Source organism: Panthera uncia (assembly GCF_023721935.1).
Source record: "Panthera uncia isolate 11264 chromosome A1 unlocalized genomic scaffold, Puncia_PCG_1.0 HiC_scaffold_16, whole genome shotgun sequence".
Lineage (NCBI taxonomy): Eukaryota > Metazoa > Chordata > Mammalia > Carnivora > Felidae > Panthera > Panthera uncia.
In genome coordinates this window covers 641,468-655,721 of record NW_026057576.1, presented here as the reverse complement: position 1 = coordinate 655,721, position 14,254 = coordinate 641,468, and the positions used below count along the sequence as shown (strand labels likewise).

The window sequence follows — 14,254 nt, the reverse complement described above, 5'->3', positions numbered from 1 at the left end:
TGCCCCTCCCCTGCTCACGCTCTGTCTCACTATGTCTCTCAAAAAAGAATGAATGTAAAAAAAAAATTTAAAGAAATAAATATATGCAGAACTGTAGGTAATTTTTATATATTGGCCTTATATCCAATCACCTGTTAAACATTTAACATTTCTAAAAACTTGTGGATTCTTTTGAGTTTTCTACATATATGATAACATCTGATAATGAACAGCTTTTTGGGGGAAGGGAGAGGGGAGGCCTCCTTCCCAAAGGCTTGTATCTTTTGTTTTTCACTCTCTTACTGTACTGGGTAGACCTTAGAATAATGTGGAATAAAAGCAGTGACAGATGTTTGCCAAAAGTTTAACGTTCTTGAGAAAGCTCCCTTTTAATTTTTAATTTACATCCAAGTTAGTTAGCATATAGTATAATTATTTCAGAAGTAGATACCAGTGATTCATCCCCTACATGTAATACCCAGTGCTCATCCCAACAAGTGTCTTCCTTAATGCCCCTCCCCCATTTAGCCCATCCCCCCTCATAGCCCCTCCAGCAACACTTAGTTGTTCTCTGTATTTAAGAGTCTTTTATGTTTTGTCCTCCTCCTTGTTTTTATATTATTTTTGCTTCCCTTCCCTTATGTTCATCTGGTTTATATCTTAAAAGTCCTCATATGAGTGAAGTCATATGATATTTGTCTTATTCTGACTGACTTATTTCGCTTAGCATAATACCCTCTAGTTCTATCCACATAGTTGCAGATGGCAAGATTTCATTCTTTTTGATTGCTGAGTAATACTCCATTGTATGTATATATGTGTGTGTGTGTATACATATATATACACACACACACATATATACATGTATACACACGTGTATAAACATGTATACACCCCCTCCCCACATATATACGTCACATCTTTATCCGTTCATGTGTCGATGGACATTTGGGCTCTGTCCATACTTTGGCTATTGTTGATAGTGCTGCTATAAACACTGGGGTGCATGTGCCCCTATGGAACAGCACACCTGTATCCCTTGGATATACACCTAGTAGTGCAATTGCTGAGTCGTAGGGTAGTTTTAACTTTTTAAGGAAGCTTCATACTGTTTTCCAGAGTGGCTGCACCAGTTTGCATTCCCACCAGCAGTGCAAAAGAGATCCTCTTTCTCCGCATCCTTGCCAACATCTGTTGTTGCCTGAGTTGTTAATGTGAGCCATTCTGAGAGGGCTGAGGTGGTATCTCTTTGTGGTTTTGATTTGTATTTCCCTGATGATGAGTGATGTTGAGCATTTTTTTCATGTGTCTGTTAGCCATCTGGATGTCTTCTTTGGAAAAGTGTTCATTCATGTCTTTGGTTCATTTCTTGACTGGATTATTTGTTTTTTGGATGCTGAGTTTAATACGTCCTTTATAGATTCTGGATACTAACCCTTTATCTGATATGTCATTTGCAAATATCTTCTCCATTCCATCAGTTGCCTTTTAGTTTTACTGATTGTTATCTTCACTGTGCAGAAGCTTTTTATCTTGATGATGTCCCAATTGTTCATTTTTGCTTTTGTTTCCCTTGCCTCTGGAGACGTGTTGAAAAAGAACTTGCTGTGGCCGAAAATCCTAGAGGATTTTGATGGATTTCTGTCTTAACGTTTAGGTCTTTCATCCATTTTGAGCTTATTTTTGTGTATGGTGTAAGAAAGTGGTCCAGGTTCATTTTTCTGCATGTCGCTGTCCAGTTTTCCTGACACCAATTGCTGAAGAGACTGTCTTTATTCCACTGGATATTCTTTCCTGCTTTGTCAAAGATTAGTTGGCCATATGTTTGTGGGTCCATTTCTGGGTTCTCCATTCTGTTCCATCCATCTGAGTGTTTTTGTGCCAGTACCATACTGTTTTGATGATTACAGGTTTGTAATACATTATTATTATTATAAATGCCAGCCCAGCCCCAGGAATGTTCATGCAACCACACTGTTGCAGAGGCCTGGAGACTGTGGCCAGGTGCCAGCCTGCCCCAGAAAAAGTTCACATGATCGCGTAGCACCAGTGTTTCAGGGATTAGGGTCTATAACAACACACATCTGGCACCAGGCCTCACCCCCCTCTTAACATCCTTGTTCCAACACCAGCAAACGTGGCTGTTCTCCAGGGTTTGCTGAGACCTTTGCCTGCTGGGGGGAGGCCACACAGCCTCTACCAAATGTCCTCTCGGCAGGGGAACCACTGTCTCTCCCTGTGTGGCCTAAGGACCCTGAGGACCTTGCTCTCTGCTCCTGAGGATGCACCCTTCCCACCAGAACTCTGCCAGGTATTGAGCTGTGGAGTTTCAGACTCTATACTCCCCTGTTCATAGCGTCTTAATGCTATCCAAACTCGCTTCCTTTCTCTTTTCTTCCTTTCTTGGGAATTCCCTTATGGGTATTTCTACTCTCTTTTTCTCTCCAGCTTCTTTCAAGGGGAGTGCTTTTCCCGTACTCTCCCTACTTTCTCTGTCCTCTCTCTGCAAGCAAAAACAGATCCCTACCCCTCTGCGGCTTCTCTCTACCCCAGTTCACCTCTCTGCACCGTGTACCTGCTGAGTTCTGTGGTTCAAGTTGTGCAGATTGTTGTGTTAATCCTCAGATCAATTTTCTAGGCGTGAAAGAGGGTTTAGTGTTGATCTGGCTGCATTTCAGGGACAAGAGATGCAGAAAACTTCCATGCTGCTCCACTATCTTGACCGTTCCCCGAGAAAGCTCCCTTTTATTAATTTGTTAGGTTTTGTTTTTTAGAAATTGAGGATGTTTCTGAATCAATTTTCCTTTGCTCACTGAATTCCTAAGGACTGCTAACTATTAGGTTACGTTATATTATAATAGGTTATGTTCTTACATACAGCTAGATTCAATTGCCTAACGTTTTGTTTGGGATACTTACATCTGAGTTCATGAGTAAGCTTGACCTGTCACTTTCCTTTCTTACAAAGTTTCTTTCTCATTATGGTTCTGAAAGTATAATGGGCCCAAGGAACAAGTTAGCATTCTTTATTTTAGGAAGACTTTTTTATAATTTTGGTAAGCTCTTGTATTGAAACTATCTGTGCCTGGTGTTAAATTTTTAAAAAAAAATTTTTTTTTTTTTTACATTTATTTACTTTTGAGAGACAGAGAGCAAGTGGGGGAGGGGCAGGAGACACAATCCGAAGCCTGCTCCAGGCTCCAAGCAAGCTGTCAGCACAGAGCCCGATGCCGGGCTTGAATCCACGAACCATGAGACCAGGACCTGAGCCAAAGTCGGACGCTCAACCAACTGAGCCACCCAGGCGCCCTGTAGTGTTAAATTTTTAAGGCTATTTTAAATTACTATTTCACACTCTTTTTTTTTTTTTTAACATTTATTCATTTTTGAGAGACAGAGACAGAACACAAGCAAGGGTGGGGCAGAGAGAGAGAGAGAGAGACATTCAGACAGACTTCAAAGCAGGGTCCAGGCTCTGAAGCTGTCAGCACAGAGCCCCACGTGGGGCTTGAACTCACAAACCACAAGATCATGGCCTAAGCTGAAGTCAGATGCCTAACCGACTGAGCCACCCACACGCCCCTCACATTCTTTAATAGCTGTAAAACTACTCAATTTTTGTATTTCTTTTTGGGTCAGTTTTGTTAAACTATATTCTCCCAGGAATTTTCCCATTTCACTCTATTTTCAAATCTATTGGTAAAAAACTGCTCACAGAATTATCTTTTTAATCTGTACACAATCTACAATCATGTCTCTTTTCTCACTGGAAATATTGTTTGTTTATGCATTCTCTTTTCAATTTTCATTCTTTAGTCAACATTGGTAGAAGCTTGTCTATTCTATTAGTCTTTTCAGTGAACCAACCTATGGCTTTACTGATGTTCCCTACTGTTGGAAGGAGGTCATTGAGAGGATATGACTTTGGGTTGACACAAGCAACGAGAGGCTTTTCTTCAGAAGGTTCCACCCACCATTTTCATACTAGGAGCTATTTCAAGGACACAGCCTTGAGAGTTTAAGGTGTTGTTGAGACTATCTGGACTAAGTATGTGACTGAATCCAGTTAAAGCCTCTATGTAAACTTTTAAGATTCACAGGGAGGGGTGCATGTGTGTGTGTTGTGTGCGTGCACATGCACAGACTGATCTACTCGACTTGTGGCAAACGAAGGCAAGTCTCATATGTAAAGTCCCTTGCTTATTAAATCTGCCACCTATCAATCTGGAGTGGCCGGCCTCTTTCTTTGGTTACTTCCTGTACTCCCCAGACAGGCTGGATTCAGATTTCACCCAGGGAAGTCTGGAGTTTGCAAACCAACACCTACTACCTGTTCTTTATTGTTTAATATCCCAACAGCAAAGCCACTATTTGGCATGTGCCCTGGGGGCAACCTCTTTCGTCCCCTTTGTCTACTCCTCCTAGAAGGTGTCCCAATTTCCTGCAAGCTCAGCGATGTATCAGAAAGTATGTTTTACACAGTATGCAGAATCCAGCTGTATTGCAGGATGAGAGTCACCCAGACTATCTAGCCTGCCATACATCTGGAAATATTTTATTTTTATTTTTATTTGAGAGAAAGAGCAAGAACATGCAAAGGGCAGAAGAAGAGAGAGAATCTTAAGCAAGATCCATGCTAATCGTGGAGCCTGACGTAAGGCTCAATCCCATGACCCTGGGATCATGACCTGAGGCTGAAATCAAGAGTTGGTGGCTCATATGACTGAGCCACCCAGGTGCCCGCTGAAATACTTAAAAAATTCTCTTTGGGGTGCCTGGGTGGCTCAGTTGGATAAGCAGCTGACTTCAGCTCAGGTAATGATCTCCTGGTTCATGAGTCCGAGCCTTGTGTTGGACTCTGTGCTAACAGCTTGGAGCTGGAACCTGCTTTGATTCTCTCTCTCTGCCCCTCCCCCCCTTGCATTCTTTCTCTCTCTCAAAAACAAAGAAACATTAAAAAACAATTTTTTTTTAATTCTCTTCAATTGTTTCTCAAGATTTACAAATAATAGAGTTTTACCAGGTTAATCTCTTTTGTTTATTGTGTCCTAGTTTTATATACGTATGTGTGTGTGTCTGTGTGTGTCTGTGTGTGTGTACACACGCTCTTCCCCACAGCTACTGTACTCTGAATTCTATCCAAGATTCTCCTTCCTTGGCAGCCAATTCCAACATCCCCAGGATAGCATTTATAATATAATTTTATTTTAGCAAGTGTTATTGCAAAGTTAAAAGGGGAGAATACAAATAAGTCTGTATTTGATAATTTTCTGAAAGAAATCTAATGAGATATACAATCAGACTGCTTGGCAAGAGTAGGTAATGTAGAAAACCAAAAATCTTTATAATTTCTAAATGTGCTAAAAGCAAAGTATAGGAACTCAGAAAATACTTGTTTAATCAATTCAGAAGTCACAGAATGACTTAAGTCTTCAAGATAAAAATGTGTTTCTTTGGAAGGGTCAATAAAATCTACTTCATTACTTGCTGATCAGAATTATACTGGGAGAGAGGAGTTAGAAAAGTGAAATATGGTACATTATCCTGAAAAAATACTGCAAAATAATTACAAACATACTTACCAGAATTCTCATCTGCTTGGCTCATACTATCCAGAACCTCTTGATCACCTTCTGCAGCTATATATGCCCAAGTATCAGTTTCATCTCTTGTATTTCTCCTTTCTTTAAGTAACTGCTTGTTTTCCTTGGTTTTGTGATCTTCTGTGATTTTATAATCTAGTGGTATTTCTTCTTTTTTCCGATTAGTCTCAGGAAAATCATTTTTTTCTTCTGGAGTTAATTTAAATAAATCAAATGCATTTCTGATTTCCTTAAATGCTAGTGAAAAAATAAAATTGAGAATAAATATGACCCACAAATTTCTGTTGTAATCAAAAGAAAATCTAGGTATTAAAGAAATAGTAAGAATTTGAAATTTTTACTAGTATCTGTCTTGGTTATAAAGCATGATCAGATTTACTATCAAAGCTGTGAACTTGTTTCAACTGGCCTTTCTATTGCCTGCTCAATATTTAGAAAGGTGTCTAAAGTGAATGGCTGTTAAACTAGGTGTTCGGAACTACTGCCTGTTTTGATAAAGGCCTACTAAAGATAGTGAGCCTCAGAATAATCCTAGTCTCAGGACACCACTGTCCTTCTGCTAAAACAACTGCCTACAACTGTATCCCAAAGCTAACCTTGCACAAAAATGGCTCTTGGTGGAGAGTGGGGGAAACAGAAGGGTGCCAGCACACTGACCATGCACCTGGTAAAATTATACCTGATGTCTGTAAAAATCTACTTAGCTTTTAACTAAACATAAAAGTGGAAAGAAGATGGGGTGCCTGTGTGGCTCAGTCAGCTAAGCCCCCGGCTTCGGCTCAGGTCATGATCTCACGGTTCATCGTTTCAAGCCCACATCGGGCTCTATGCTGACAGCTCAGAGCCTGGAGCCTGCTTTGGATTCTGTGTCTGCCTCTCTGTCTGCCCCTCCCCTGCTTGCACTCTGTCTCTCTCTCTCTCTCTCAACAACAAATAAACATAAAAAAATTAAAAAAAACAAAGTGGAAAGAAGAGTGGCAAAACAACAGATGTGACAATAACCCCCAAAAACGGCAGAATAGAAAAAAACTAGGAAGAATTCCATTATAAACTCAGGGTACAAGACAGATAGATTTTATCAGCAGGGATGTTGAAAACTGGCCTCCTAGTGAGTACCATTATAAAAGGAATGAACAGCAGTTTAAGAGTACATATTCCAAGTGTATCTGAGGAAGAAAAAAATTAGTTCCAACTGTACTATATTTTGAATCTCTAATCTCGACTCTGAAGAATGATACATGCTTAAAACTATGGTACTTTGAATAGATACCCCTAAGTTATAACTACTTTATGCAAAATCCATCAAAACAAGTGGTCCTTCCCAGCTTCCTATAATACTCTAACTTACTGCTAAGTCCCAACCCAAGCTGTAACCAAAATCTAATTTGAATATTACCTCAGCCATATACAGACTTGGGTGGGTGGGGTGGGGGGGGGAGGACAAGAAATTACCTATCTTTTAGAAAATCACTGCTTCATGAGAACATGTGTTCCAAGTACTTTTGGTACATGAACTAAAATATCCAGTGGGGTTTATTTAAATACTATAATGGTGAATGCTTTATAAAGTACCTGCTTCTAGTACTGACATGTCATGGATTCTCAATTATGGTGTATCTTGATGTGATACAAAATTTATATTCAGTATCATATTTATATAAATGACTCCGCGCTTAAATACAATTAACGTATTAACAGTGTCTCATTTAGCATCCATCGTAAGAGACCTTTACTTTTCCACCACAACGGATTTACAATGTACTAGATCAAGTACTAGTGTACTCCATCAAAAGGAGAAACAAAAGTGAACAGAAGAGAAAAAAATTACAGAAATATGAACTGTCATATAATAAAGTAACTGTTTAAACAAAAGTAGCATAAAGTTCTAAATTCTCCAGTGAATGAAATTTTCTAGTTCTGTGACACTGCAGGTTAGAAAAGAGAGACTGTCTTCACAGTAAATTAAATTTTTGTATAAAAGACTGCAATGGTAAAAGGTAAAATGTTAGTATTCACACTCACTCTTTAATCCCCTTGGCTCTTTACGACCTTTTTCTTCCTTGTCCAAATCCTGCCTTTTCTGGTATTTTTCTTTGGGTTCATTTTTTTTAATCTCTTTCTCCTAAAAGAGACATATGTAAGATCCAAAACAAGGACAGAGAAGGAACTGATACTATATATCTGAAAATTGGAAAACGCAGGTTCCTGGCATCAGTGACTGTCTTTTGGGTGCTATGGCACATGACCACGGATTATTATATCCTTTTGAATGTCAACTGCTTCTTCAATCAAGATTATCCCTCAACTCTGATGATTTATAAAAATATCAAATTCAAAACTCAACACCTCACTCTTATTGTTTTTAATTATTAAAAATAAAGAAAATTCCAAAAAATCTTCCTACACTCCTACTAACCAAACATGACTATTTTTATTTCTCCACATTCTCCCCTCTGATCATTGTAAATTTGCATAATTTTGTGGTTTAAAGTTCATTTTCCTTTATTTACATCTCATAGATATTTTTACATGACTGGTTTCATATTTACAACTTTCCTTACTGTAACATTTTTTGAACCTTTTCTATTTTTGCTACATTGACCTCATAATTAGTATTTCCATGGATAGGTAATAGTCCCAAAGCTGATACAGCAATATTTTCCTAATCATTTCCCTCACGGAAATGGTATGGTAGACAGACTGGTATGAGTTTTACTGAGGCTAACACTGCCATAAGTATCTTTGTATACCTAGCTTTTTCTTCCTTTAAAATGACTGCCTTAAGATAAATCCACAAACACAGAATAATGGATGGAAAAAAAAAAGATCTTTTTCATAGCCCATGAACTGTATATATGTATACCTTAATAATGTGGAAAATATTTCCATTTTGAAAAGCCATATGAAAATAATTTTTATAATAATGGGATAAACTCCTATTAAACATATTTTTGTAAGATTTAAAAAAATTCATGTTAGTGCTTGTTATTTAAGTAAAAAAGTAGTATATTTTTAAGACAATAGGAAAAATACCAAGTAAGGTGTGAAAAGCTGAGCTGATGAAGCTTATTTTCAGTTTTACTACACAATGTGACACATCATCTGAGTAGCCCTGAAAAAATCCTTGTTTTGTTCACAAATTAGTCCTCAATTTTCTAGTCGTAGTCTAAAAGAAAGCAAATTTTAAGACTAAGAGATCAGTGTGGGAGGTCCAAAAGCTGGATGATCTTCATCATTTATAACTACTTATTCTAATCACACATTAAGGAACTCCCTAACCACAGAAAAACTATTCTTATGGTTGGTTACACCGTTTCCACTTTGTTTTTGTAAAGTTTCTTGAACACTCAAAAGAGTGCCAGCTTGACAGGAGCATTTCTGTACTCTGTAAGATTTTTACTGCCCTTCAACTGATCCCCCCAAGTACTTACCTCCCCAGCTGAGTCAGTAGACCTGAGGCCTCTCTCTTCCACACCTGCTCTTGAACTCTTCTGTGTCTGGGCAGGTGCAGGTATCAGCTTATCTAACTCTGTGGTGCTTCTGCCTCTGTCCTGACTCCTTTGCTTCTTATGTATAGGTTTCTTCTCTAGGAAAAGGTTCCTGTTTTCTAGTGTTTTGCTCTCTCTGAGTTCCTCAGTCTTTCTCAGTTTTTTCCTTTTTCTCTTTGCTTTGACATCAGCATCTTCATCGGCACTCACGGAGCCATCTGGCTGTTTATCAAAAACATCCTGAATTGCATCTTGCCCTGCTTTGTCTTTTGCACTTTTAATCTTCTGTTTCTCTTCTCTGTTGTCAGAATGAAAATCTTCATTGTCATCTTCTTGAGAAGGGGAGTCATTAAGTACACTTGATTCAGATTCCAACTGAGATTCAACACATTTCTCTTTTTTTGTTTTTCTGTTTTCTTTGGAATCTTCTCTTATTTTAGCCTTGAAATCTCTTCCTTCACCCTTTTTAACTTTCTTTAAGTCCTTAGTTTCTTTTGTGTCCTCTTTTTTGGGCTTTTTGGATTCCTTTATTTCTTCTTTGGCTTCCGAAATTCTTTTCTTTGTCCTTAGATCAAAAACTAAACTTTCAGAAGAGCTCTCCAGGTCTGGTTTGGATTTATCTTTTAGTTTCCCAGTCTTTGCTTTTTTCTTTTTCAGATCATCTGGGCTTTTCTCTTCTCTATGCCTCAATTTTTTCTTTTTCTTCTTTGGAGAAGTATCTTCTTTTGTCTCACTTTGCTGATCACTATCAGAATTTGCCTCAAATATGTCATTATTTAAGGACAGTTTCTATAAGATATAAAAAAGACTTAAATACTCATTAACATAGTAACTGGAAAAGTAGTACGAATGAAATCTAGTAGTAATTTTTTTCCCAAGTTTCTCAACTTCTTAAAATTATTAATTGAAGTTGTATATTACTTATGTCTCTGATTTAGCAAATAGGTCTTGGTTGTGATACTGAGCATCATTTTAAAATGAAAGCAGATAAACACAGTGAAAAAAACGTTAGTGCCACTGAAGGTCCTAAACTAAAGCAGAAGTGAGTAATAACAGCCTTATGAATGGTATGTTTTACATGATCTGAAGTTCAAATTTTCCAAAAACACCAAAAAAGTTATCTGTACAGAATTGGCTGTCAAAAAAGTAGTTATCAGGGGCGCCTGGGTGGCGCAGTCGGTTAAGCGTCCGACTTCAGCCAGGTCACGATCTCGCGGTCCGTGAGTTCGAGCCCCGCGTCAGGCTCTGGGCTGATGGCTCGGAGCCTGGAGCCTGTTTCCGATTCTGTGTCTCCCTCTCTCTCTGCCCCTCCCCCGTTCATGCTCTGTCTCTCTCTGTCCCAAAAATAAATAAAAAATGTTGAAAAAATTAAAAAAAAAAAAAAAAAAAAAAAAAAAGTAGTTATCAATCCAAAAGCAAAGTTTTTTTAAGACTGAATCCTAGGTGTCCTTAAATTTGCTGTTATATTTCACAGTTACATACGGAATAAGCAAGACTGTACACAAATCTTACTTCCCCAACTGATTTGATTTGTGTTGTATAATCTGAAATACCTCCTATGGAAAATAAAGTTTCCTATTCTAAAAAAACAAAACAAACAAAAACCCTAAATAAACAAACAAAACCACACCTTAAAAATATAATATGTATAGGGGCGCCTGGGTGGCTCAGTCGGTTTAGCGTCTGACTTCGGCTCAGGTCATGATCTTGTGGTGTGTGAGTTTGAGCCCTGCGTCAGGCTCTGTGCTGACAGCTCAAAGCCTGGAGCCTGCTTCAGATTCTGTGTCTCCCTCTCTCTCTGGCCCTCCCCTGTTCACACTCTGTCTCTCAATAATAAATAAATGTTAAAAAATAAAATAAAAAAGATTTATTATATGTATAGACACAAAAACACTATGCAAACACTATGCAGTATTTTCAGCTCCCATTTCCCCAAATTCTTTTCTTCTAAATGACTTGGGGGTAGAAAGGGAGGGAAAAAATAGGTACATTTACAAAATGTTTTCCCTACAGTGTGTAAGAAATGAATGCCACTAAGGTTACAGAGACAGTGAGAATATGGTGGAATTGGCGTAAGTTTTTCAATTTCCCAGAAGCACTTCATAAAAAGACAAGACTAGGGTGCCTGGCTGTCTCAGTCAGTAGAACATGTGACTCTTCTTTTTTTTTTTTTTTAAAGAATTTTTTAAAATGTTTATTTTTGAGAGAGGGGGAAGGGGCTGAGAGAGAAGGGGACAGAGGATTCAAAGCAGGCTCTGCACTGATATAGGACTCAAACTCACGAGCTGTGAGATCATGATCTGAGCCACCCAGGAACCCCTGCAAGTATTTTTTTAAAATGTGGTTGAAACTCAAATTGTAGGGAAAAAAGATCAACATTCAGTCCTTAAAATAAAGACTTCAACTAGGTAAGAATCTATTTCTTGTGAAAATTTTTCACCATATAGTTCTAAGTTTGAGAACCTCTGCCAATATTCTAAAAAAAAATAATTTCTAATGGAAAAGAAAAAAAGCAAAAGCAAGTTGAGAAAGAGTTGGTTCAACTTATAAAATAGAAGCTTGGAATGAAATTTACATGGGAAAGAAAAATGGGAAAGTCTTATAAGATTCATAAATAAAGCCAATTATTTGTGGAAAAAGAGGACCAAGGATAAAACAATGGACAAATTCACAGAAGAAAACCCTTACCCTAACTTTTGCATCTGTTTTAATATTATCCCACTCTAGCCCACCATCAAATCTTTTTCCAAACTGATTACAGAACTTTAATTTATCTAAGCTCCTCTGATCTCTTTATCCTTACTATCAGAAAAAGCTTACTAAAAAGCAATAAAGTAGCTAAAAACTAAAGTGGGAATAGAAGAGAAAAACAAAAGACCTGGATAATCAGCTCTGTGCATAATCTGTAATAGATTAAAATTTACAGCTTTATAAAATGATCTAAGATTTATTTTATTTTAATTAGCATAAAAATCAGACATAAGAAATGTGTTAATAATGCAGACAAAATATAAAGTATGCACTGTATAGTAGTTAACATGAATAGTACAGAATATATTCTTAAGGTACATAAAAACAAGATGCTCAAATCATGGACAAATAAAGTTCTGACATGTTTTTAACCCCGCACTTTCACCTTACTGTTGACTGGAAGGAAAATATTAATCAACACGTACAAACTATACTTGTTCATCAAAGGTGATCATAGGCTGACGACAGAAAGAAGAGTCTGGCAAAAATCAATATAAGCATTCTATGAGAATCAAGTGGCTATACAGAATTTATAATAGGAATACTATATATTTTATTACCATTTGTAAATTTTTACTGCACATTCCTTATACCAGTAAAATTTGTAATAAGTTTATTATACTAAAAAAAGAAATATGAACTAACATTTGATACCTGAATATCCTTCTTGACTGGCTTAGCTTTGTTCTCCACAACTTTCTTCCTAAATTCGAGAAGAACTTCTTTACAGTCCTCAAGATGAATCTCAGGCTCCCAAGTATCATCATCTGATGTGTACCCTTTCCATCGAACTTTGTAAAGGATTTTACCCTGTTACAGAATTAAAAACAGGCAAATAAAGGACATTAAATTTGATAATATAAGTGATTAAATTTCCAAAAACATAAAACCCTGAGAATGCATGAATGAACTTGAAATGGAGATTAACATCATCATAAAGTATGTTCATCTCTTGAAGCAAGTGGGTTTAAGAAAAAACAGTGCCACACCAGGGACGCCTGGGTGGTTCAGTTGGTTAAGCGTCCAACTTTGACCTAGGTCATGATCTCGCCATTCCTGAGTTTGGGCCCCGTGTCAGGCTCTGTGCTGACAGCTCAGAGCCTGGATCCTGCTTTGGATTCTGTGTCTCCCTCTCTCTCTGCTCCTCCCCCCCACACACTGTCTCTCTCTCTCTCTCAAAAATAAATAAATGTTAAAGAAATTTTAAAAAAAAGAATGAAAAAACAGTGCCACACCAAAACTAAAAATAAACAAATGGGACTATATCAAACTAAAAAGCTTCTACACTACAAAGGAAACCACTAATAAAATGAAAAAGCAACCTACTGAATCTGAAAATATTTGCAAATCACATGTCTGATAAAGGGTTAATATCCAAAATATATACAGAACTCAAACAACTCAATAACAAAAAACCCTCAAACAATCTGATTAAAAATTGGGCAGCAGATCTTTCCAAAGAAGACATATAGATGGCCAAGGGGGGGGGGGTGTGGAGTACAGATGGCCAACAAATACATGAAAAGATGCTCAACACCACTAATCATTAGAGAAATGCAAATCAAAAACACCATGAGATCTCATTATAAAAAAGAAATAACAAGTATTAGGAAGGATGAGGAAAAAAGGAAACCCCCTGTGCAAATGTTGGTGAGAATGGAAACTAGGTTAGCCGCCATGCAAAAACAGTATAAAGGTTCCTCAAAAAATTTAAAAAACACAAACTACCATATGACCTAGCAATTCCATTTCTGGGTATTTATCTGAAGAAAACAAAAACGCTAACTTAAAAAGATATATGTACCCCCATGTCCACTGCAGCATCACTTCAACAGCCAAAAAGTGGAAATAGCCCAAGTGTCCTCAACAGATGAATGAAGAAAATGTGGTGCGTGTGTGTGTGTGTGTGTGTGTGTATACACACACTTATGTATACGCACATGTGTGTGCACACACACACACACACACACACACACACAAATGGAATATTATTCGGCCATAAAAAAAGAATGGAATCTTGCGCCTGGCAACATGTCTGGACTTCAAGGACATTATACTAAATAAAATAAGTCAGACAGAGAAAGACAAAACTGCATAATCTCACTTATGTATGGAAGGTAACAAAACAAAATGAAAACCCAAGCTCACAGATAAAGACAACAGAGGAGGTTGCCAGAGGCAGGGGTTAAGAGTAGAAGATACAGATGATGGGGGCAAAAGGCACTTCCAGTCATAAAACAAGTCATGGGGATGTAATGTGCAGCATGGTGACCATAGTTAATACTGTACTACATACTTAAAAGTTGCTAAGAAAGCAGATCTTAAAAGTTCTCATCGTAAGAAAACGTTTGTAACTATGTAAGGTAACAGATGTTAACTAGACTGTGATGATTTTGCAGTGCATAAAAATATTGGATCATTATGTTGTACACC

At 37.5% G+C, this 14,254-nt stretch overlaps 1 protein-coding gene across 6 annotated transcripts in view; it reads right to left on the bottom strand.

The window, feature by feature from the left end:
• MPHOSPH8 (M-phase phosphoprotein 8) overlaps nt 1–14,254 on the bottom strand; it is a 52,350-nt gene that overhangs the window by 19,022 nt on the left and 19,074 nt on the right. For 5 of the 6 annotated variants that reach the window (XR_007461038.1, XM_049646688.1, XM_049646690.1 and 2 more), the window contains exons 2-5: nt 12,467–12,631; nt 9,014–9,859; nt 7,605–7,704; nt 5,562–5,819 (exon numbers count right to left, since the gene is read on the bottom strand). Coding sequence is in view for 5 of the 6 variants with exons in the window: in XM_049646688.1 (XP_049502645.1) it covers nt 5,562–5,819; nt 7,605–7,704; nt 9,014–9,859; nt 12,467–12,631 (1,369 nt within the window). In the remaining variant the exon portion in view is untranslated. The remainder of the gene's footprint in view (nt 1–5,561; nt 5,820–7,604; nt 7,705–9,013; nt 9,860–12,466; nt 12,632–14,254) is intronic. The other variant, XM_049646689.1, reaches the window with a different exon arrangement.